The sequence below is a fragment of the Pipistrellus hanaki genome (genome assembly GCF_964339955.1).
Source record: "Pipistrellus hanaki genome assembly, chromosome: 15".
NCBI lineage: Eukaryota > Metazoa > Chordata > Mammalia > Chiroptera > Vespertilionidae > Pipistrellus > Pipistrellus hanaki.
The window spans coordinates 7,609,161-7,635,308 of record NC_140517.1 but is presented as its reverse complement, the minus strand read 5'-3'; the positions used below and the strand labels follow the sequence as shown (position 1 = coordinate 7,635,308).

Below are 26,148 nucleotides of genomic sequence, written 5' to 3'. Positions count from 1 at the left end.
AGACTAGGGTTCAGAACCAAATCCCTTTACCATTGAAACCACTATGTCTGTGCATGTCTTCCTGGGTCCTGGCTATGGATGATGTAGATGCAGGATGCATGAGATGTAGGATGATGGCAGCTGCTGTTTACTGAGCCCATACTTTGTAACAGACACTCAGAAACAGTCTTATATGCATCAGATTGTTTATATTGGAAGTAAACCTGCTAGCACAGTGTAGGCATTGACTCTAAGTCAACTCTTTCCTACAAACCTGCTATGGCTCATTTTTTTTCCTTTCAAGTGTGTATTTGGTGTTACCATGGCGTTGAGCTGGCATGAGACTGTTCTGCAGATACTTGCTTTGTATTTCTCTCAGAGCATTCACCTTGAGTGTCTCTGTGAGCTGCTTAAATTAAAAGTGGGGAGGATGGCCATTCGGCAGGCGGCGTAGGCGGACACATGATCGTGGTGGCCACAGCGCTCTGTTGTCCTAATTCCTCTCTTGAATTGAAGTGCCCACTTAGCACAAGAGCGCTGCTTCCCCGCCCCCCCACCCCCACCTACATTATGGCCTTTTAATAGTTTACCTCAGTCACCAGGCTTGCCGTTAATGACCTCTTTTCCTGAAAACACTCCTTCAAGCCTGCTAAAGAATGATGCCACTGTGGAAGTATTTTACACTGTGGAGAACCTGGCATTCATTGGGAGGACTGATGGTGTATTGATCGACTCTCTCCATTTTACAATCCCTCCCAGTTTTGGTAAGGACCTCGTTGTTTTCTTTGTGTGATGAGAACACTTAGAAATCAGTTGAGAGGGTCAATATCATGTTCAGTACACAACACAGTATGGTTAGCCACAGACACAGTGGTGCATGGCACAGCTCCAGAGTAGACTCACCTTACATAACTGAAACTTCATAACCACAGAATAGCAACTGCCCATTCTGCCCTCCCCCTGCTCCTGGCATCTGCTATTCTATCTATATAATAAAAGCCTAAGAGAACATTATGGCAGAATGACTGGAACAGCTGGTTGCTATGATGCATACTGACCACCAGAGACAGATGATCAATGCAGAAGCTGCTCCCTGGTGGTAGTGCACTCCCACGGGGGGGGGGGAGGGGGGGGCGGGACCTGCCGCTCAGCCAGCAGCCGGATCACAACTGGCAAGTGCAGGGGTAGTGGCAGGAGCCTCTCCTGCCTCCGCAACAGGGCTAAGGACCAGCGGACCGAGTGTAAGGAGCGAGGGATCCCAGATTGTGAGGGAGATGCCCGACTGCCAGAGGGCACAGGTTGGGCTGATTGACCTCCTTCTCCCCCACCAAGTGCACGAAATTAGGATTTCTCTTTTTGTGACTGGCTTCTTTTACTTAGCACAATATCCTCCAGGTTCATCTCTGTTGTCACATACTATAGAATTTTCTTTTTCTAAGGCTGAATAATAACATATTCTTCATCCATTCATGTTGATGGGCATTTAGATTGTTCATGCATCTTGGCTTTTGGAAATAATGCTGTCATTAGCCTGGGAACTCTAATATCTCTTCAGGATCTCAACTTGAATTGTTTTGGATAAAATTGGTTAGGATTTCTGGATCGTATGTGAGTTCTATTATTTTTTTTTAGAACTTTCTGATCTTCTTTTATACCACTTTGCACTCCCACCAACAATGTAGAAGGGTTGAATACGAGGAGCAAGCCTGTTTAAGACAATTAAAAGTTGGTCATGTAGTTCCTGCACACCGTTAGCCACATAAAAGTTTGGCTCCTGATTCAGAATTACCAACTCTTCCCAGTAATTGTTTTTGAAAAACTCTATACCTGCTAGTTAGTTCAACTACCATTAATTAATTAACTAAGTTATTTATTTATTTATCCACTTAGTCACATATCTGTCTCTTTATTTATTCACTATATATGGGTACATATATATAATTTTAATTCTTTTATTTAGTTATGTAAGTAGTATCAGTAGAGCCCACATTTCCCCAGGAGATTTCTATAAAGACAGAGCCTCTGCTCTCAGGGACCTTATTCTCTACCAAGGAGGCTGGCTGAATAGCTATGGGAAGCCCAAGCCCTTCTCATTTTATCAATCTAGCCTTTAATCCATGCCATCTGAAAATGATGACTAAAACTAGATTCTAGAGCTTTAGGGTCAAATGGAGGAAGAGATTTCCTAGGTTTTTGTTTTGTTTTGTTTTTTTAATATGTTTATTGATAGAGAGAGAAATGTCAATGATGAGAGAGAATCATTGATGGGCTGCCTCCTGCATGTCCATTTGTGGGGATGGAGCCCACAACCTAGCATGTGCCCCAACCAGAATTAAACCATGACCTCCTGGTTCATAGGTCAATGCTTAACCACTGAACCACATCAGCCAGGCATAGTTTCTTAATGAATTTCAATGAAAGCAAGTATAGCTATCCAATTATCTTAAAGTGAAAAATATATAGAGGACCTAGTATTCATTTGGAGGATGGGCTTCGTGTTTATAATCCTTCCGCCCTTTTTTTTTTTTTTTTTAATTCCTTTCTCACTAAAAAGAAGTGTTTTGGGTAGAAAAAGTCTCCTTTTTCTCCTCAGAGGAATAATAATGTGTGATGCAGGGACCTTTGAATTCTGGGACCAGCAGAACTCAAATAATATTATTTATTAAAGCAGTTAGAGCAACCAGTCGAGCAATTAGAGGCAAAAAGCTGAAAACTTGTAGATGGAATTTTTGATACTCAAAGTGCATGCGAGAAAATGTTAAAATGGTTTCTTTAGGCATAATAACAAAGGCTCGAATGAAATTAACCAGGGAGAAAGAAACAGTTGGAGTTCAGTGAAATATAATAACTGATTCATAACTAAGGGGTTTATTTCATTACATGTGGCTCTAAATAGCTTCTTCACTTGCAGCCGGCTCAAAATTGTATCTCCCTATAAATTTTCCATATAGAGGCTGTGAAGCAATGTTTGGCAAAACATTTGTTATAATATAAAAGTGCATTTATGCCTGTTAAATTTGAAAAATGGATACACGCTGCCTCTCTCCAAGAGGAGCATCTCCCTATCTGCATTCTAAGGAACTTTACAGGGACTGCAGACACGCGTGGCCAGATCCATTGAAACTCAAGTTTCTTTGCAGTAGGACCTCCCCAAGAAGGTGCAGGTGCTCTTTAAGAAGAAGAGAATGGCCCTAACTGGTTTGGCTCAGTGGATAGAGCATCAGCCTGTGGACTCAAGGGTCCCAGGTTCGATTCCAGTCAAGGGCATGTACTTTGGTTTTGGGCACATCCCCAGTAGGGAGTGTGCAGAAGGTGGCTGATTGATGTTTCTAACTCTCTATCCCTCTCCCTTCCTCTCTGTGAAAGATCAATATATTTTTTTTAAATAAGAAGAGAATGTAAGCAGCACGGTTAAGCACTGATTGCGTGCCATTGTGCAGAGCATCTGAAGTATAGGATAGAAGGAGGATCACTCAGGCTCCTGAACTGGTCTGTGTTCCAGATTCTAATGCATTGAGCATTGCAGATATCATGATTCTGATTTGAATATGTGTCATCACCTATGCATCTTTTCCAGGGCCCAGACTTCCAGCCCAGAATCTAGTCCTCTATCCAGGACCCAGACCTCCATCCCAGGACCCAGACCACCTTCCAATTCCCAGATCTCCATCCTGGGGCCCAGACCTTAAATATATATATATTTAAACCTGTTACCATCAAAGCAGTTCTTAGTATTAGAATTCTGCTGTAGGTGCTGTGTCCTGATCTTCCCCACTCTCACCTTAGCGCCTTGAGACCTTCGTCCTCCTGGGGCCCGTGACAGGTGTGTTGAGTGTTGCCAGAAAACCCTGTGCTTAGTTAGTGTGTAGCTTTGGGGAAATCCCCATAACCACCCACAGGGAGCGAGGAATTACTGTGTTTCTAGACCTCAGGGATGACACAGCACAGGTGTCCTAGAGTGGAGGCTGGTGACTGCCTCAGCCAAACTCTGGTCTCAGCATCTCAGTGTGTGGGCGAGTCCCACAGCCTTCCTCTCTCTGACCTAGAATCCCACTTGGCATAGACTTGCTGGAGGACGTTCAGCAAACTCCCCTGCCGGTCTCTCATCGGGAGGAGTTACTTAATGAAGGGTACCAGAGACAGTCTGCGGGTCTTTACTCGTGTGTATGTGCTGCTGTAGTACCGTGCCCTTCACCTTGATCTCATTTCACATATTATTACATTGACTTCGTGAATCACACAGAGGATTCTATTCCAGTTAAACAGCGGGGTGCTACAGGTGGTTTTCCCCAGAGATGAGTGGTGTCTGAAATACAAGGTGTTTGTCAAGAATCAGCACCTGTGACTGGAGGGGGACAGAAGCCGGATGGGCAGGGCCAGACGTCCAATCGAAATGCAGCCTCAGCCACACCTTGGCCCGGCCCAGTGTGTCTCTCTGGAGTGAATATCGATGATCAGTGGGTCCTGCATCGTGCCCAAACTATAGGGCCTTTATTTGTATGCTTGCATAAGTTTCAGAGTCCCCCTGGAGAGGACGCTCTCTGTAAATGAGGCGATTCCAGGGAGAGATAGCTGGAGGCTGTCTGCTGACTGCTCGCACGACTCTGACATCCTCTTTGCGGGGAGAGCTGTCTGCACAGCTGATTTCCTGTCTATCATGGCTAAGCACACTGACCCTCTGTGCCAGGGAATCTGACTGAATTCACACTGCTAGCCATCCAGCTCCCAGGTCCACATGTTACCACCACACGTGGGTGTCTTCCTGTACACATATCTATCCTACAATTGGTGAGGCAGATGCTGGAGTGGCTAATTGATTTAGCTGAAATGTATTTGTGCAGCATGGCAGACCTGGCTAGTAATGATCATAGACTATCAAACTGGCCCTAGCTGGTTTGGTTCAGAAGACAGAGCATCAGCCTGTGGGATGAAGGGTCCTAGTTTGATTCTGGTCAAGGGTACTTACCTGGGTTGCGGGCTCGATCCCAGGTAGGGGGTGTGCAGGAGGCAGCAGATCAATGATTCTCTATCTTCATTGATGTTTCTATCTCTCACTCTCCCTTTCTCTCTGAAATCTAAAAATAAAAATAAAAAGACTATCAAACTACATGGATTAATAAAACATTTAAAAATAAGTAATTTAGGGAGGCAAACATAGCCTGAGAATCTTGAGAAAGAAACTATTTTTGAAAAGTACTGATCTGGTTTTGAAAAGTTTGGTGTTTGTGTGTGTGTGTTGTTTTTGCATTGACTTGGTGAAGTCTCTGCACTCTTCCCTAAAGGAAAACTTAACAGTGTTTGTATTCTGAGAGAAACAAAGATGCTAGCATAGGCTGAGCTGTGTTATCTAACATTATTAGACTCACAAAGCAACATAAATCCCCTCTTTTGCATCTCAACAAAGGGAGATTGACATCCTTATCAGATGTTCAAATATTTATGGGAGTCATTCTGGCCAACCCTTTCTTTTCCCTTCCATTTCTACACTCTGGCTTGACAGGCTGTATTATACAACCTTGCTTTTGATAAAGGACGATCAGATTTGACTTCCTGTTATAAAGGCAAACATAATATTGCATATTTTAAGAAGAGAGCTTGTTAAAAATATGGAGAAATGCCATTTCCATCCATCTATCACATGTTTACTAGCCTGGTCCTCTCAGCTTCAAGTCCATTTGCTGGGGTTTGGGGGGTGGGGGTGGAACTGGGCCGGTTGAAATGCCTTTCAGATGGGTCTCAGGACACAAATCAAGCCTGGGATGTCTGCTAGGGTATGTAGCTTCCCAGTAAATGAGAATAAGATTTATAAACGTCCTTGAGAAGGACCGAAGTTATGGAAGACATATTTAATGGTGCGAAGGACAGCAAAAGATCCAAATCTCCTTCCAAAGATAAAGGTCTGGAACTGGACTGAACAGGTTTGGGGAGGGAGCAGGGCCCAGCACGTGAAGGTGGGGGTTCTGTTTATTGGCAAAAGAGGAAGCATGCCTGGCTCACCTTTATTAAATACCAAGTGCATACTATCGGGCTATACACTCGCTTAAATGTACATGACTAGGTTAGACCCTATGTGAGCAGGCATTGTGTTCAGCTATGAATGTTTTTGGAATAAAATGCTTTTGTCTCCTTGGAAAAAAAATTACATTTGCTTGCACATTGGCATGGTGTGCTTATGTCCATCCTATTGCATATTAGACAGGTAAACAAATTATTTTTGTATTTTAATATAAGTGTATCTCCAGCCCTAAAGACTTAATAGGCCAGATCTTGTTCACCTATTAATTCCTAGCAGTTACTCTATGTCTTTAGTGTGTACTAAATGAGCCTAAGTATCCAATTAAAATGTCAAATTATATATAACTTTATGACATCATCAAAAACCCTGCTTTAATATACGTATGCAATCCTTTTTATTCCTTGGGTGTGCATGCTTTTCATATACACTTTTTTTTTCATCTACAGTAAATTATTTAGACCAAAATTAGAAAACATATAAATAAATAGCACTACCCTCATAGCTCGCCAGCATTTAGTAAGAGTTCATTCTGTTTTAGATTTCGTGGTCAGGATTTTACACTTATTTCATGGACTTTGTGACTGAAATATGCATATGTTCCTAATTTTATAACCACAGACATTGAGAGTCAGGACAGTTTATCTGGGCTACTCAAGGCTTAGCAGAGAGGCTGAAACTTAGGAAGGTTACAGTAAATACATTAAGTATATTCCTAAATCTCAGTTCCGGATGTGGTCTTATGGTCCAGACTACTATATAATGGTGGGGTGTAAATGGAAGTCATCATCTACATGATTGACAGTTCCATAAAGATGTTTAGGGACTTAAAGGATTCTCTTCATCCTAGATTTCTTCTGACATCCTTAGGTCACCATGGGTTTATGGGAATTAGTTGGGATTCCTGTGATCCTAGGTGGACAGTGAGGATCAAGGTCACCATGGGATCTTCAGTATAAAAGACTTTATCCTCACAACTTTTAATCTCCTATATAGGAAAGCATACACAGAGCTAAAGGTCACTTAGCTACTGCAAGTTCCAGATGCCATGTATTCCTGGAAAAAATATTTGTTTGCACTGTTTTATGTGACCAGTTTGGTATTATATTTTATTAAATTATTAACACAAATGGCTTTAAGGAGAGAAAAGAGAGGAAATGTGTTTATTTGAAAGCAATATAGGTTAATAAAAGGTCTTGTTCCAGGGTTATGCTCCAAGATTCCTCCATCTCCTTTCCCTCCCATATCCACATCACCTGGTGTCCTGTTTTGTTTGGTTTCTAAGTTACAGTAGCCCCATTCTTATGTCTCCTACCCTTTAACACACACAGCTGCCAAAGCCATCTCTAACTCAGTTTAGATCTGTGCCATCTAATACAGTAGCCACTGGCCACATTTGGGCTCTTTGAATGGGAAGCAAATTAATTTAAATCAGCTAAAATAAAAATTTCAGTTTCTTTAAGATAGCAGCTTTTAAGGGCAAAATAGCCACATGTAGCTAACAGTTACCATACTGATCAGCACAGAGCATCTTTCTGTAGGGCGGGAAGTTCTGTGGCATTCAGCTGTGGTTCGGATCATATCACTTTCCTGCTCTGTTTTCCTCAAGTGGCTCTCCACTTCCTATAAGTGGAAGAGCTACATTCCTCAGCACAGTGCTAAAAGTCCTTCATGCTGTATTTCTTAGCGCCCTTCCCCAGTTGAATGTTGAACTTCAACCACCTCTCCTTTGTTAAGGTCTTCAAGGGCCTTGAACAGCTTTCTCACTCAGACTCTTTTTTTTAATATTATATTTGTTGTTTCTTTTTATTGGAATATGTTATACATCTCAGACTTTTTTTTTTTTTTAATCACTAATACATCACCGGAAGTTTTGTGAAGCCTTATTAATTTTCATTGTCGTTCTCCTCAAATGGACTCAGTGATAGGACCGCAAAGCCATATTTGTGTTGGCACCTAACACAATGCCCAAAGAGTGAATGAAGGAAGGCGAGAAGAGCTGAGGTGGAAAGAGAGGATGAAAAAATAAATGATAGGATACTCATCTGTCAGATCTTAGCTGTCACCACATCTAATTTACTAGTATGCTTTTCTAATTATACCCAAACTCTCTGTGAATTTCTATCTCTACATATTCCACCTGGAGAAATCCTACTCCTTTTTTCTTTCCCAAAACAGATGCTACATCTTCTTGGTGCCACTTCTGACCACCCCTCACCCTTTCCCAGTTTGTAGACCCTGACCCATTGCAAAGTGTGATCTCATTACAGGGCTTGCCACTTGCCATTGTTGTATACAATGAGAAAGAACACCCATCTGTCCAAGAGAGCAGGTTTTATTCAATCACTGAGCATCATAATTAACCAAGAGGGACCTGGAGAGTATTACACTAAGCAAAATAAGCCAGTCAGAGGAAGACTAGCATCACGAGATCTCATATGTGGAATCTCATGAACAAAATAAACTGATGAACAAAAGAGATCTAGAGACATTGAAGCATGCAAGAGATTGCTGTATTTCAGGTGGAAGGGGCAGTGGGCGGTAAGAGATTACTAACCAATGAATTTATATGCATGTGTGCATGGCCCATGGACAGACAGTAGGACAGACAGTACTGCTGGGAAGGCCTGGGAAGGGAGAGGGAGTAGATGAGGGGGTCAATGGAGAAGGTTGAAAAAGAGACACCTATAATACTTTCAACAATAAAGAGAAAATTTAAAAAAATGAAATTAAGTAAAATAGAATTATTGATATTAATTAAAATTAATCTTTAAATTTAATCTTTTCACAGTATCTAAAACTGCATTTCATTTTTTGCATCATATTATATGTAGAATTATTGGTTACAAATTATTATTTTGAGGACTCGGGGGAAAAATAGTATGTATTATGTAAATATTAAAGAATTTATCGTGAGTCCAGTTTTATTTGGGAATCACTCTAAACAAATATTTTTGGGTTCCATGGCTGCACAATGCTACCTATGAACATTTGTGATATTTTTCTGAGGTCTGTGTGGAACAAACTATAAAACATACTGCACACTAAAACAATGGACCTCATAGGAACAGACAGGTTTGTAATCTGATTTCTATGAAGTAAAAGGTACCTGAGTTTGATTCTATTGGGTGAATCCACTTACCTTTGGGTGAAAACAGCAAATTGAAGTACCATATTATGTCTCTTTTCTCATGGACACCAAACACTACCAAAATCATTCAAATACTATTTTCTTGTTGTTAAAAATTACTTAGATTATTTAGCAGAGTTTCCTTTAGAAAAAAATACATTGCCCTGAGTAAAGCTACTTTAAAAATTGTAGGGACATTTTCAATGTTTTATTTAAAATGGGATTCACCTTAACCTTCCAAGAAAGGCAATTTAATTTTTCTTAGAATTTTTTAGATGAGGAAAGTGAGGCATATAAAATGATTTCAATAGAAGTTAATGGGTTGCATGCTCCAAACCGCAGCATGGGGAGGGACGGGACATACACACACACAGACACACATACACACACACAGCATCTGCTCAGAGCCTCCACAGCGTTAAGAAGTATCATTCTCTGGAAAAAAATTATTAGATGTTTCACAAATATTTCCATGGCAAAAATATAGTTCAGAATCACTTTTTTTAAACCCTGTCTTGTTTTTTATCTGATTATTAAGATAACCAGTGGGGCTGCTTGTGTCTGCTCCAGATCTTAACTTATATAGTGTGCCAGGGAAGACATTGGCAGTGAAAACAGGATACTACTTGACATTGGAAACTTAAAATGACATGAGAACTCTTTAAAAATGTTCTTTACATCATCACAATGAATGTTCTTTATCTCAACCAAGAAAGACTAATTGAGCAGGAGTCAGAAGTCCTCTGTACATAGGTAGTGTTGGGGGTGAGAGTAGAAAGAGGAGAGGTAGAAGATGATATGAATGAATGAATGAATGAATGGACAAATGAATGAATGTACTTATCACATTTGGATGTTGATAACAAAATATAACTCATAAACACATAGGGTGAGATTTTGAGCCATATTTTGATATGAAATATAAATAGTTGGGCTGTGTTATTTGAGGACACCTATTAATCAGGTAAGAAGTTGCCATAACTGCCAAAACCGGTTTGGCTCAGTGAATAGAGCATTGGCCTGTGGACTGAAAGGTCCCAGGTTGATTCCGGTCAAGGGCATGTACCTTGGTTGTGGGCACATCCTCAGTAGGGGGTGTGCAGGATGCAGTTGGTCGATGTCTCTCTCATCGATGTTTCTAGCTCTCTATCTCCCTTCCTCTCTGCAAAAAAAATCAATAAATATATTTTTTCAATAAAAGTTGCCATTACTATCAACAGTAGCAGCAGCAATACAGAATAGGGTGCTCTCGCCCAATACAACAAAATCCAATTGTGCATTTCTATGTATTCTCAGCCACTGCACCAGTGACATGTTCTTAAATGTACTTCTGGTTTCTGCAAGTTACCCTCCATGAGCAAGCGGTGCCAACAGCTTGAGTTCACCGTCAGAGTACTGTAGGCTCCATTGGAGCCTCCACATAAGGGGCTAAGCATCTAGGTGGGAGATTTCCTTGCATCTGTGGCCTTTACTTCACAGAGTAAAATGGTGAAGTCCTCACCATTTACTTCTGAGACATACCACTTAATGTAAGAGGAACAGTCGGATTAAAGCAAACCTGGATATTTGTTGCGATACAATGAGAAAGTTGAAATAGGGCTTCTGTGAACATTAGTTATCAAGGACTCTGCGGTTTCTAAAGAATATACTTTTTGTGCTAGACCAAGAATGTCTGTTTCCAAAACTTCCATCATTAGCATTGATGTTAGCATGACCCAGGAAGCCCACTTTTTTCACATGCCACCTCCCACTGTGTTAATAAGAAGTTTCTTCTTGCTGTGGCTGGAAGATCACCCTCCAAAGTGAATTCAGCTTTTCTCCAAACAAGATCTTTCCTCTCATGCATCTTAAGTAATTCTGCAAAGGAATGTCAAATCCAAGATATGCATATTTTGAAGGAATTAGAATGCAAACATCAATACAGGAGCTATAAATGCAATGACTTGTAAGATATAAATTAGAAGGCATTGAGCTTTTCAGCAGATACATTAGGAATCGAAATAATGATTAGTTTTTTCCTGTTTTACTCCTGTTCTATCCCATGTAATCCTTTTCGTCATATTTCTTTTGCATTGTGTTTCACACATAATAACAATCCGTGCTTAACAAATGTGTGCACATTCCACTAATCCGTTACTGAGTAACTATAGTACAAAATGCTATCTAATGTGATATTATGATATCTAAACCAAACATTCTGTCCTTTTCTTAAAAGTTCAAAACTCTGGCAAATGCTTAACACTAGACTAATAGAAAGGACATCCTTAATTAAGGAAGGGAAGAGGAGCCAAGAGCCAAGAGCTAAGAAGTAGAGAGAAGGGAACTATGAAATCCTATATTGCCTATCATCTTCTCAGCTTGGAATCTATGCTCTGTGAAGATACTCATAGTCACAGATAATGTTGAAAGGGGTGAAGACTGGATAGACACACACCACAAAGAGTTCGGGGATATTTTTCTAGTGTCACTTGCCAAATTATGTCTTTCCCCTAAGACCATGGTTGGCAAACTGCGATTCTTGAGCCACATGCGACTCTTTGGCCCCTTGAGTGTGGCTCTTCCACAGAATACCATGGCCTGGGCAAGTCTATTTTGAAGAAGTGGCATTAGAAGAAGTTTAAGTTTCGAAAAGTTGGCTCTCCAAAGAAATTTCAATCATTGAACTGTTGCTATTTGGCTCTGTGGACTAATGAGTTTGCCGACCACTGCCCTAAGAGATTAGGGGGGGAATTATAGACACAGACAACAGCACGGTGATTACCAGAGGGAAATGGAAGAGGATGGTAGCAGGGAGAAGAGGGTAGAGAAGGGATTAATGGTGATGGAAGGAGACTTGACTTGGGCTGGTGGACACACAACACACTGTACAGATGCTGTTGTATAGAATACATATGAAACCTATATAATTTTTTTAACAAATGTTACCTGGCAGAAGGAAAAGGCACTGTGCTTGATACATATTTGGTGCTTAATGCATGCTTAAGTCATGCTTGTTGACTTCATTAAGATTTTATGGTCATGGTTCGTTTCCCGGTCAGGGCACATGCCCAGGTTGCAGGCTTGATCCCCAGTAGTGATTGCTTAGGAGGCAGCCAATTTATTGATAAACACTGAATTTCATGCTTAGCAATTCTTGGGAGCCTTCGTCCTAAAGTCTATTAGGCAATAAAATGTGTGCATTGTCTACTCAGGCAGCAAGGGGCTCTGTGAAACAGTTGAGGTAGGTTTTAAATTGAATTTTAAACAAAGTCATTTTTCCCCCCATCAGGTTCCTCCCATTATGTAATCTTACAATATTATGACATTCTTACCTCTGATCTCACCAAAGGGCTGTATTTATAGCCGATTTTATAAATTCTTGTGACTCACCCCATAAAGTCTGTCATGAGCTAGAACTTTTAAAAAACGACAATGCCTCTGTTAGAGTTATGGGAGTTAAGTAATACCCAAATGTTTTCCCAGTGTTATGCTAGTTATAAAATGTTAAGGAAGGTGCCCTCTCAGGTAGAGAAGTTCGTGAAAGTTCCATGTAATGGAACCATGGTGATGATGGTGATGATGATGATGAACATGTCTTCATTGCCTGCTAAGTACCAGGGACTGATTTGTGCTTTATTTTTAGTCTTCACAATCCCTCCACTCGCCCCAGTATATGGGTATTTCATATTTGACCAGCAAAGAAACTGAGGCTCAGCCCGGCAGGTATAGATCAGTAGTTGAGCATTGGCCTATGAACCTGGAGGTCATGGTTCATTTCCTAGTCAGGTCACATGCCCAGATTTCAGACTCTATCCCCAGTAGGGGGCATGCCGAAGGCAGCCAATCCATGATTCTCCCTCATCATTGATGTTTCTATCTCTCTCTTTCTCTCCCTTCCTCTTTGAAAGCGATAAAAATCTATTAAAGAAAAAGGATATTCAAGCTCAGTGAATGTATTAATTATCCCAGAAATAGAAATAAATAAATAATGGAGATAGAGTTTATTCCAAATTTGAAGTATGCATGATACAAATTTAAATAAGAAATTCAGCAAACAACTTAAAAAAAACAAACACCATCCGCAACCCTGTCACTGTCCCAGTGCTTCCTCGGGGCCATAAGTTCTAGACAATTACTGCACATCCATCAAATCGCCAAGGAGCCTATTTCGGATTTGGGTTCCATGAAGACCAGTGATTAGGCTGATTCTCCTTTGCTATGACCTCAGGGAAATGGGTTGATGCATGAATGTGTGAAATATCAGCAGTGAGATAATAAAATTACTACAGTCCAGCGATACCTGCAAAGTTTATTTATGATGCAAAAGTGATAATTAATCCTCCAGACATTTTGTAGCCATTTTAAGAGTCAGAGTCCACATTATATGTGTCACGTTATTTTACAGTTGAACTTGGGACCTCATTGGTCTCATCAATGACCCCCCAGAAAAAATGGCTTTTGGTCTCCTTTTTGTAATACAACAGATGGAGGTGCTTTGCAGTGAGCACTTTCTCAGGCTCAGGATTCAGTCCAGAACACTGTTAATTCATATATATATATATATATGCCTCTGGGTTCTTAAGTCCTTTCTGAATTTCTCTAAGCATCTTGGGGTAAGGTGTGGGTAGGTGTATAATGCCTGGTATATAGATGTAAGTCAGCTTCTTAGTGTTCTTTTGTAGCTCTTCACTGAATCAGGAGTTATAATTTCATTTTACAATATTTTCTCAAGGAATTTAGCAATAAATTATCGCCAATAAAATTAAGTGCTTTTTAATATTATTCCAAACTGTTAAATGATGCTTGTCTTTGGTGTGAAGGATTTAACATAGATGCCTTTTTCCCTGGTGTTTGCATCTGATATAAAGGATAAGGATACTATTTTTAACAAAAAAGAATTCGTTAAAGGGGGAAAGGAATAATCTATCTGTCATCTATCTACCTATCTATCTATGAATCTATCTATGTATCTGCCTACTCATCTATCCATCTATCTATCTTGTCATCCATCTGTTGTCACAATTAGATATAGAAACAAGTAAGTACTAGATATACAGAAATAAGAAAAGATGCATAATGAGCTCTGATTGAAATGAAATCCACTAAAATATTAAAAATACAAAACTGTACCTGTAAAATTGTGGGAAATTTATTTTTTCCCTTAGATTCTTAGTTTAAACTTGTTTATATAATAAATGTTCATAAAAATATATAAAAAATGAAATATGCCCAGCACCAGTACCTGCAAACCAGGTTTCTTATTAGGGTCCAAGGGTAGCAATGAATGGAGAGATGTCATGGGCATTTCTTAGGAGGCCACCTTAACCATAAAGGCTTCCGGCTGTCCTTCCTCCTAAAATGGGATTGTACATGACCTTTGTTTTAGTTTGGGCTGTTGTGGTTATGGAATAGCATAGACTGGTGGCCCAAACCACAGCAATGTACACTGAGTGGCCAGATGATTATGATCTCTGAATGCATAATAATATGGCTCCTCAGTGTATATCCTATATAATAAAAGGCTAATATGCCAATTGGCCCCTCGACCAGGAGGTTAACCAGCAAGCAGGCAGGCCGGCCAACCGCCCATGTCCCTTTCTCCTGGCCAGGCTGGCTGGACCCCACCCATGCACGAATTCATGCACTGGGCCATATATATATATATATATATATATATACTGAGTGGCCAGATTATTATGTTTTCAGAGATCATAATAATCTGGCCACTCAGTGTATTTCTCACAGTTCCAGATGCTGGAAGTCCAAGACCAGGGCTCCAAACCAGATTCCTGCTTTGCAGGTGGTTGTCTTCCTGCCATCTCACTGGCAGGAAGAGAGGAACCCTGTGTCAACTCTTTATTTTAAAAAAAATAAGGGCATTAATTCCATCATGAGGGTCCCACACCCAGGACCTAATGTAATTATAATTATCACCCAAAGGACTTACTTGGAAATTCTACCACATTGGGAATTAGGATTTTAGCATATGAGTTGCAGGGAGACACAGAAATTCAGTTCACAATGCCCTTCTTTTGGCTTTTATTCTATCCTGTTTTAGTTCATTCCACTGCTGACTTATGGCCAATTTTTCTAGTTATACCTTGTGTTTCTGATATCTGACATTTCATAGGGAAAGCACAGATCTTGATTTATAATGTGGATATTGATAAATACTATGGAAAACTAATTGCTATGTAATTTTAATACTTAGCACACCAGAGAAGCAGTTAGCTCTAGACATAATACTGTCTTATCCAAAAGTTTTTTCAATAACAAGTCCATTTAAAATATTTAATTTCATGGAATCTAGTAGTATAAATCAGTTAAAATAGCTCTTCCAACTTTTAAAATTTATTACTGGAGAATCAGTGATAAATCAGATGGAGAGAGACTGATAGAAAGCCTAAATATATACTTTACCTAAAATAAAAACAAAACAAACCAGCAAAAATGAATCCACACATGTTGTCTCTGATCCAATGGAAGTTTAACACAAACACCCATTTCCTCTGAACTGCCATAATCTACCCACTGCCCGGCCCCATCCTGCGCTGAGCTTGAGTTTATCCTCTTAGATGATATTTTGTGGCAACTGCTAATTACCATAAGCTGTCCAATAAATGTGATGGATTGCCCAATTAACTCTTCATCAACATCCACTTCTGAAGATGCTACCCGTTGAAACCGGTGGCGGGATGTCTGACCTCCTTGCTGCATAGGTAGCTAATTACTCCTTGGAAGGTGATTATCAAGTTCCTAGTGCCTCGTCCAGTCGTTTTGTTTTGCAAATAATGATGCCACCGAGTCTCCCAATTCATTTGGCTTCAGGATGATGGCTCTCCGAGGATGACTAAAGGTCTGCTGGGGGCTGCCTGGATCACGTGAGCATGGAAGTGGATTACAGGTCTATCTGTTTTGTAGGTTTTCCATCGACCGGCACACTGACCTGGAGAGGCAATTCAACATTAATGCAGATGATGGCAAGATCACGCTGGCCACGCCGCTTGACAGAGAGTTAAGTGTATGGCACAACATCACGATCATTGCTACTGAAATTAGTAAGTGCCTGGGTTTCGTTATTTTCCTTGTGTGACTGGGTGCGCTTTATGCCTCGTGATCACGTGATCAAGGGTCCCTGTTTGGATTAGAGAGCATGGCATTGGAAACTCTCTTATTTTTCCCAAGGAGCCTTTGATGAATCGCCTCAGCAAGAAATAACTTACATTGGGTTAACTTACCAAAGGTTGCAACATTCTTATATCCAAATATTATTATAACCTATACCCGTTATTCACCATTAAGAAACAATGTTGTGCATGTTAAAATATGAGGGAAGATTTAGTATGAAAGGGTGGGTAATAAATAGAACTCAGGAACTATACACTATAATTAAAACAGACACTAACGTATGTTATATACCAGTGGTCGGCAAACTCATTAGTCAACAGAGCCAAATATCAACAGTACTACGTACGATTGAAATTTCTTTTGAGAGCCACATTTTTAAACTTATTCTAACGCCACTTCTTCAAAGTAGACTTGCACAGGCCGTTGCATTTTGTGAAAGAGCTACATTCAAAGGGCCAAAGAGCCGCATGTGGCTCTTGAGCTGCAGTTTGCCAACCACGGTTATATACAATATAGAAACTATCGCTCACATATTTGAGCCTCACACATGCACATACACACATATAGGCAGAAAATATAGACAGAGACCTCATCCTATCAATACATGTTAATTTGGAGAGATGAATTTATAGATGGTTTTTTTATTTTGCTTTTTAGAGTTCAATGTATTTTACACATTAATTATAGACTGTCTAAAACTATATGTTCAATACAATTTTTTTCATAAATAACATGCAAAAATGTAAACATTCCAGATTTGTTAAAATAACCTATGTTGGTCTTTCTGTCCATTTTTTTGTGCCTAACGCTTCTTTGATTGCACTTAATGTCACTACTATTGAGTCTCCAAAGAACAGCTATCTGGTGACATTAGTGTCTTTGAGAACTTGCACTCTGTCTTACATTTTTATTATTATGCAAAAACATGCAAAAGGGACATGCAGTTCATTTCATTTCTAAAGAAAGCATATCCTGCATATTATCCAAATCTCTTCTTCCCATAAAGGGGCTGGTCACAGAAATTCAAGGCAGCATTAAAATCTTGAGGGAGCTGGGAATCTGAATAGGGAAATGAAAACTGACAGGAAGCGAAATTCACGGGCAAACATACAACATGTGTGTCGATGACACTTGCAGGGATGGGACCTAACTTTTGCTCTCTCTACAATCTGCTCTTTGTTTTCACAGTCAATGTGAAGGCAGGGGAAATATCTCTGAAGTACACGATCAGTTTGTTCATGCAGATAAAAGTAATCTAGACCTTTAGGAAGGGCATGGGGTTTCTTGTTCTGAGATGTGGGGAAATGTTCTCCATGGAACATTAAAACACACGTACACACACACGCACACACACACGCACACACACACACACAACCCCTAGCCAGTTTGGCTCAGTGGATAGGGTATCCGCCCGTGGACTGAAGGGCATGTTCCTCATTTGCAGGCTCATCCCCCAGCCCTGGTCTGGGCATGTGCAAGAGGCAACCAATGTGTCTCTCTCACATCAGTGTTTCTCTCTGTGTCTCACTCCATCCCTTCCACTCTCTCTAAAAATCAATGGAAAATATCCTCAGATGAAGATTAACAAAATAATATTAAAAAAATAAAATAAAAAATAAAATACATCACTGGGTGAAAAAGTGAAGATTCAAGAGAGAAGGATGTGTTTCTTACAGCAACCTCAAGTGCAGGCGCTAAACCTGCCATCAGGTTGATATGTTGCTTTGACAATACCAAGTTGATGGGCCTGGAGAGGCATGAGCTTTGGACCCTTGGGTGTTTATCCTGGCTTTTGAGTGCCCTCGTGTCCCCTTGTGACCTGAAGGGATGAAGCAGACACAGTGTACCACTGGTGGCTTTGACTCACTAGCCGTGTTCACCCATCTAGAGAGGCACAGGTGACCAAGGTTTGTCATTTACAAACACTGCATTGTCACCTTCAGCCTCTGAGAAAAACCCCTGTGTGTTTAGACTGGTCTAGAGCTTTCTAGAAATGCTCAGAGGGATCGCCGTTTTCTCTACTGGAGGCAGGCAGTAATTACTTTTAAGCACTGTCCTGTATATTGAACACACCCTACTTGAGTTGGCCAAGAAGCAAGGTTAATTCAGGAGGTTGACGTCTCAAGAAATGTGAAACTATAAACTTAGATAGCAATCTGCTTTTTAAAAAAAATGTTTGCATGTAACTTCCTTGGAAAAGGGAAAAATAAGCGTACAAAAGAGAACTTTATATTATATTTTAGCTATGAAGTATTAGCTGAGGTGGGCATAAATTTAGAAGCTTTAAATGTACAATGAAGTCATCTTTGTCTAAATCATGAAAAGAAGTAGAATTAATACAACCACAGGGAACTTGAGAAAAATTGTAATTACTAAGAAAACAGCTTATAACTTGTTTTGACTTGGTTTTATTATTTAGCTCGTCACATAATATTTACCTTGCAAAGCCACAGACCAGGTCTTGGGGAAAAAAATTATTAAAGAAAGATTTATTGTATTTGGATGAGATGAATATTTAAAACCACCCAGGACAACAGAACCCCTTAGGGAGAGGGTCTAATAAAGTTAAAGAAATATTTGTTCCAGGCAGAACAATTTAAAATTACTCTCAGAACGCCATCTCATCAGGCAAAGATTTAAACAAATGAAATTAGGCTAAAAAAATGGATATTAGGGAAGTCCATCTGTTATCTCTTAATGAGGATGAAGATATTGTCTTTTATCCTCTTGTGTCAGAGTCACTTAACCAAGGCAAGATGCTCCGCTGTGTGCATTGCCCAAGTGTTTCATTGGCAATAGATCTAGCCTGCCGTCACAGCCAACCGGCACATCTCATTACAGGAGCTGGCGGTTCGAAGCCCACGTGTTAACAAGAGGTTGAGCACAGCTAGCATATCTCTGCTAAGTGTCTCTGCTCTAGCAACCCCATCCTCTGCAGCTGTGGTGTAGGGCCGTTGCTGTTTACCTCAGTGGTGAAGGTTTAAGGTACATTTAGCTGACTAACTTACCACCAAAAAAGCAGAAGAGAAGCCCTATGATGCATTGAATTCTCACACCACTCTGTGAAAGTAGGTACTAATATATATATATATATATATATATATATATATATATATATATATATATATATTTCAGAGAGGAAGGGAGAGGGAGAGAGAGAGACAGAAACATTAATGATGAGAGAGAATCATTGATCTGCCGCCTCCTACACACCCGCTACTGGGGAATTGAACCCTTGACCAGAATCGAACCCGGGACCCTCCAGTCCACAAGCCAATCCCTCTCCAGGGGTCCTCAAACTTTTTAAAGTGGGGGCCAGATCATGGTCCCTCAGAGAGCTGGAGGGCCGGACTATATGAACTACTAATTCCTACTGTAACACCTCGGCTGCGCTCACTGCCCAAAAAACCTGGCGGGCCGGATCAGACTCCTCTGCGGGCCGCATGTGGCCCGCGGGCCGTAGTTTGAAGACCCCTGCACTATCCACTGAGTCAAACCAGATAGGGTGGAAGTGTTATATGCATTTTTCAGACGAGGGAACTCAGCCACAGGTTAGGTAAGGTACCCCATTTTTATAGAGAGCAAGAGTTGGGTTGGGGTGCAGGATGGGTACGCATACTGATTAACTGCAGATCCCGTGCTCTTAGCTGCCTTCCCCGGAAGAAACCTCTCTTCTATGTATCTTCTTCCCTTGCCCTCTCCCGCTTCAAGTGAATATCTGACACTCACACCCCTTCCAGAAGCAAGTGAAGAAAGCAGTTCTGTGCTAAGCAGAAGGGGGAGGGGGAGGGACAGTGTCAAGCATGCCCTGGAGGAAAGAACAGATGTGCATTCAATCTGGCTCTTCTGTTCTGATGTTTGTGACCCAGGGTAGGGATGTTGCCTAGTGCAGTGGTCGGCAAACTCATTCGTCAGCAGAGCCAAATATCAACAATACAATGATTGAAATTTCATTTGAGACCCAAAAACTGACTTCTGCTCATGGGCCATGAAGTTTCAATCACACTGTACGTGCGCGCCCACACATGGTATTTTGTAGAAGAGCCACACTCAAGGGGCCAAAAATCTGCATATGCCTCGTAGGCCACAGTTTGCCGACCACTGGCCTAGTGGACAGAGCTGAGCTGTGGAACAGGTCAGGCTGAAATTCTGTTCTCATTTTAGAGATGAGGAAACTGAGCAACAGGGAAAAGAAAGCTCAGGGCCGTGCATTGGAGGGGATAGCATTTTTCAGTGAAGATCACAGAGACGTTACCTTACCCAGCTTATTCACATCATCTGGAAGACTATCAAAAACCAACACAAATGAGTTTCAGCTGTTCTCAGAATAGCACTCTCAAGGCAGGGAGGGATTCTAGAATCCACGTTTCACAGGCTCCTCCCACCTCCTCTCCAAGCCCCACCCCCAGTCAGATGTATATTAGAACAACACTGGGAAGGGAGGCAGAGGTAAGCTGTTCTTTTTTATCTGTAATTTTTGTGATGCTTCTTGACAAGGTGACATTTCATGGAGCTGAGATTCAAACTAAGACAGCACTCAGGATTCCTTTAGGTGGAGCAGGTGGTAAGACCTGCTAAGAGATACTTCCAGGAGTCAACAAGCACAAGCTTAGGAGAGAGAAAGGAGATGGGAGGAGGGGGGAGTTGGGGAGTCAATTTGCCTAGAATAGTCTCTGCAGGGGCATTGTGGAGGCACTGACTGCCAATTCCGGGGTGTTCTTCCCAGAGAAATTGTGTGATGGGAGGTGGAGAAACCCACTGACACGGGGTACCTGAAGCAGACAAATGGCGTTTACAGAAAGCACAGTACTCTTGGTTACCTGCAAGTGTTTTAAAGCAGGAAGCATGTAACTCTCCACTCAATTAATCTCTTTCAGTTAGTGATAATGCATTGCTCTGACCCACCACCGTGGGCTGCACACAACGCTGCAAATGAAGCTATTTGCTAATGATGGTTAACTCTCCCAGGGAAAACGGCAGTTTGATGGCACTTAAGGAATGTTTCTTCCTGGCATAGGGCCCGGTTGCCAGAATAAATGTTCTGTCCAGCCCAGGACACTCCAGAAAAGCACCTCTTTATGGTTCATTCGTTATTTAGAGAAAGCTTAGGTTCTAGAGTTGGCCTCCGTTAGCCGTGTCTTGGCCAAATAACTTTGGGCAGTCAGTTTCTCCTTCCTTGCTCTGTCTTATCATCTGTGTAATGGGAGTTAGAATTGTTCTGTGCAATTTGGGTGTCCTGGGAATTAACAGTGACGGTGCTATATCCTGTAGCTCAAATGTCATCCATACCTTTAGAAATGGATGAATAAATTGCGGATGTTGTTGTAAATACAGCCTTGACCCTGGGCTTTAACTAACAGCTTAGTTTAATACTATTGATTTGGCCTATATTATATGTTACTCCTTATCCTCTCCTCAGCAAAATTGGCACTCGTGGCCCGTGTGTAATTGCTAGGGATAGTTACGTTTTTTCATTGCATAGCTGATATGTCTGTTCAATGACCTTCCTCTTGGCCTTAGTGCAGACACGTAGATTGACCAAGGCCCTCAGATGAAGCAGGCACATTCTTGAAGAGCCCGAGTAAACTGAGGACTTTAAATTTTATATCGAGATCCTGTTTCTCTTTGTTGCCTATGGCATCATCAGGACTGGAGTTCCATTAAGATCAATTCCATTCCCCTGTGTAAGACTGAGTAGAGGCACATGAAGGGAACTGCTAGCTAACTCTCACAGAAGAGAAAGGGTCATAAAAGCTTAAGGCAAACAGTGAGATGTAGGGCCAGGAATGGTTAAGGGGTTCCCAAATATCAGAGAGGCTGTGGTAATAGGACCCATAGGACTTTCTTGGAAATATAGGCATGTGGCAAATTCCTATCAAGAGCCCCCTACCTCAGAGAAGAAAAAGATCAATATTTTTAACAATAAGGGATATGCACTGAGTGGCCAGGTTGTTATGATATCTGAGCGCATAATAATCTGGCCACTCAGTGTATTTGTATCTCAGATGGGTACCAAAAGTATTCTAGACTTTTGCTGGAGATCAACCACCTATTTGCCTTGAGCTTTCTAACAGCCAGTGCAAAGGGGAAAACTGATCAGGTGTGTGATTTATAGTATCTTTGATATCAAATAAATGAGGTAATCAAGAGAAGTATTCTGAGTGGCCAGGTTATTATGATCTCTGAACGCATAATCATCTAATAATCTGGCCACTCAGTATAATGAGAAATGGAAAGTAAAATATGGGGAAGTGAAAGGGAAGCTCCCAGTTCCTGACAAAGGGATTAGAATCCAGTGCACAGCTCCCACTGTGAGGAATTAGAGCCAGTGCCATTCCATATCCAAAGAGATGACTCTGCAGGCCCCAGATGAATGTCATTCTGGGGGTGACCCAGATGGGAGTTCTTAGAACACATGTGTCAAACACAAGGCCCGCGGGCCAAATCCGGCCGGCCAGGCCTTGCAATGTGGCCCGCACCGCGCTGTCCTCACTGCACTCCGCTGTCAGTTTATGACATTGTCAGTTTATGACTGTTCAGTAAACCATTCGGCCCGCGATTTAGGATGGATTTTAGATTTTGGCCCCTTCTCTGATTGAGTTCGACACCCCTATCTTAGAACATTGGTAGTGCCTACTTCCTGCACAGCTGCTCTAGTCCTTTGTATCTTGACTTGGGGGTTTCTTCCTTATTGTCTCTTCATTCTGCAACCATTCTACTAATATCCCCCCCACACACACAACTTCTCCATTTTTTCTCTTTTTGCCCCCCTTTTGTTGTAATCTACTTATATCACCTTTAAATCTCAGAAAAAGCGTGCAGATTTAGATCGGAGATATAGATTGTAACCAGGAATTCCTTTAGGATGTCATTATGACTAATAGCCCCTGGTTCTAACCAGAAAAAGACAGAAGGTAAGAGGCTTCTATCCCCACACCTTGTCTCGTATTCTGTTTTTAAACCACTGTCCCCAAAACCTCAACAATAACTGTTATTCTAGATGACAGTAGACAAAGCATAGAAAGGAGGTAAGCAGCAAACAGTAATTCAAAGTTTCCAGGTGCAAGTTGCAAAAAACTGGCCACTCATAACAAATGTTCATCTCCAGGTTTTGAGGGTACCAGATAAAAGTGGGGGGGGGGGGAGGCTTTCAATGTTTGAAAAGATTATAAAAATTAGCCCAGCTCTGGAGTGGCTCCGTGGTTGAGCATCAACCAATAAAACAGGAGGTCATGGTTCAATTCTTGGTTATAGCATATGCCCTGTTGTGGGCTTGATTCCCAGTGTGGGGTGTGTAGGAGGCAGCTGATCAATGATTCTCTTTCATCATTGATGTTTTTCTCTCTTCCTCCTTTTCCTCCTCCTTCTTCTCCTCCACCTTCTTCTCCTCTCCTCTCCTCTCCCTCCTCCTCTCTGAAATCCATAAAATATATTTTTTAAAAGATCAGATAATATTAGGTTGATTTATCTTCAGGCTTTTCTTTCTTAAGGGACAGAGAAATTATTATAAAGACTTAGGGGGGGGGGATATGCAGATGATCAGTCTAGAAGTCAGAGAGTAAGATAGAAGTTAAGTGAATGACTTAAGTTAGTCAGATCGCTTGGATTGAATCATTATCTTTTCCACTTATCCACACTCATTCCATTGGTAAATTGCTTAACTTCTCTCTGTGACTCATTTTCCCTATTTGTAAAATTCGGATACTCCTTTAGAGACATATGATGAAGAGGGAATCTACGTAAGTGCTAATATCATGCCTAATGTAGAGTAAATGTTTGGATAATAAATCTAATGCAATATTATTGTAATAATAATTATATAGTAAACATTATTTTTTTATCACTTTTATGTAAGTAAAGGAGATATGCCCCACAGGGACTTCCTTGTTATCAGCAGAATCACCCAACTTCATTCTGAGGATCTTCCAAATGATGGGTTTGTTTAGGAAGCATCATCTTGAGATTATTTTGGGAGTATAATTTTCTACGATGATACGTATCCAGTAGAATAGACTTCTTTCTTCTATTGGTCCTCAATATCTTGGCCACATTCATAATTTTCAAGAGCTCCCTTCTTACCCAAAGTCAAGGTCACAGGCACTGTTATCGCCATGCTCTCAATAAGCAGCAGTGACTATTAGTTAAAAATATAAGCTATGAGTCAACATGTCACAGCCAGAGTATTGGGTCCAACATATGCTGTCTGTGTGACTTGAGTAAGTTACATCATCTCTAAGTCTCAGTTGCTGTATTTGAAGTTGGTTGTGAGAGTTCAAAGAGATCATCCGGGCAGTGTACATGACACAGAGCCTGGCTTATAGTAAGGAGTCATTAGTCCTTCCTCTTCCCCCGCCCCCCTCTCTGTCCTCCTCCAGGCCAAACCTGGTGCCTCCTCTCTCTCACATCCCCAGTTTTGTCCAACAGCTAAACTTTCTACTTGTCATTCATTTCTCACTATTTTTTCCAGAAAGGGGACCACAGTACTCATATTTTGCTCTATGTTGTATGAGTTCCCTCATGTAGCATAACAAACCATGTCAGCATGTAGTGGCTGAAAAAATAATAAACATGCATTTCTCTTGGTTCTATGAGGAAGCTGGGCTCACCTTGCTAGGAGCAGCCAAAGACTGTTGAGATGCACTTTCTAAGATGCCAATGACACCACGTTGGCTATCTCAGATTGGCTAGAACAAGTGACACTAACAAGACCAGGTTCAAGGCGTGGAGAAATAAGCGTCACCTCTCCATGGGAGGAGTTGGAAATATTATGGCCACCCTTTTCTTTTTTAAAATTTATTTCCAACAGGGATGCTAACCCTCAGTTGCATGGCCAAGAAGTAAATAGCAATCTGTAGCCTACACATAGGTACCTCACAGCCATTCTTCCAGAATCTTATTTTTAAGATGGTACATGTGCATCAGAATTCTGTGCTTCAGTATCTTACCTGTTTGGAAGAAAGGACTAGATGTGATCTATCTAGCAGCCATCAACTGGTTAACTGTGGATTCCTTAGAATGTCAGATTAAGTACCATTTTGTGTTGCATTACTAATTCACTTATAATGCCACAACAACTTCCATTACATAAGTATTAATGTAACTGTTTCAACTTATATTATTTCCTGACACCCATGCTGGGTTGGGTTCCTTTGTTATATAGGTGCTCACAAACCCTTGTTCTTTTCTTTCAGATGACTGGTTGAGACTCATAATAACCATTTATTTGCTTGTGGTTTTGAAAATACATTTCTGCTTTTTAATAGTTGTATAACAATAGAGCCGAGTGGATAAGAGAATCCATTTCTAAAGATTTCTAAGGGGGAAAAATAGGTAAAGTCTTTGCCTTTATGAAACATTTTATTATTGCTTTATTATTGATTGATCCCCGTTTTATCCTGGGAGCCTAGCCCAGTGCTTAGGGCTCCCAATACAGCATATATTTGCTAAATGAAGGAATGAATAAAGGATATCATGTGTTAATCCCAGTAAACAATGCCCTGATGACTTCTGACTCCAAACAGACTCTGTTAGTGGGTGGGCTGAAAGGGTCTTTGCTTTTATGCACCCCACTCAGCTCTGTGTTAAAAGTCTCAGACAGACAGGCACATGGGCTTACGGCTCCCTGGTTTTAAGCCATTCTTTCCCGAGTGACTGAAGCTGGCACAGAAAGGGCAGGAGCGACGGCCCGCTCCTTGTAGGGGAATTGTGGGGCACTGGCTGTGCTTCCCGGGGAGGATGCCCATAGAATATTAACCAGCTCTGGGAGTCAGAGACCACGCGGAAGGTGTTGGTAGAATGGAGCCTCAGGTCCCCTCTGTCTTTTCCCAAGGAGCCAGGCTTCTGATCAAAAAACCTTTATTTCTCTCCACTTCTGCGAGTCTGGAGGCGAGCCCTGAATCATGCCAGCGCACACTTCATG

The 26,148-nt window shown here is 41.1% G+C and overlaps 1 protein-coding gene across 6 annotated transcripts in view; it reads left to right on the top strand.

Moving 5' to 3' along the window:
- CDH8 (cadherin 8) overlaps window positions 1–26,148 on the top strand; it is a 303,401-nt gene that overhangs the window by 192,400 nt on the left and 84,853 nt on the right. For all 6 annotated transcript variants that reach the window (XR_014792854.1, XM_084860691.1, XM_084860690.1 and 3 more), the window contains one exon: window positions 16,023–16,159. Coding sequence is in view for 5 of the 6 variants with exons in the window: in XM_084860691.1 (XP_084716817.1) it covers window positions 16,023–16,159 (137 nt within the window). In the remaining variant the exon portion in view is untranslated. The remainder of the gene's footprint in view (window positions 1–16,022; window positions 16,160–26,148) is intronic.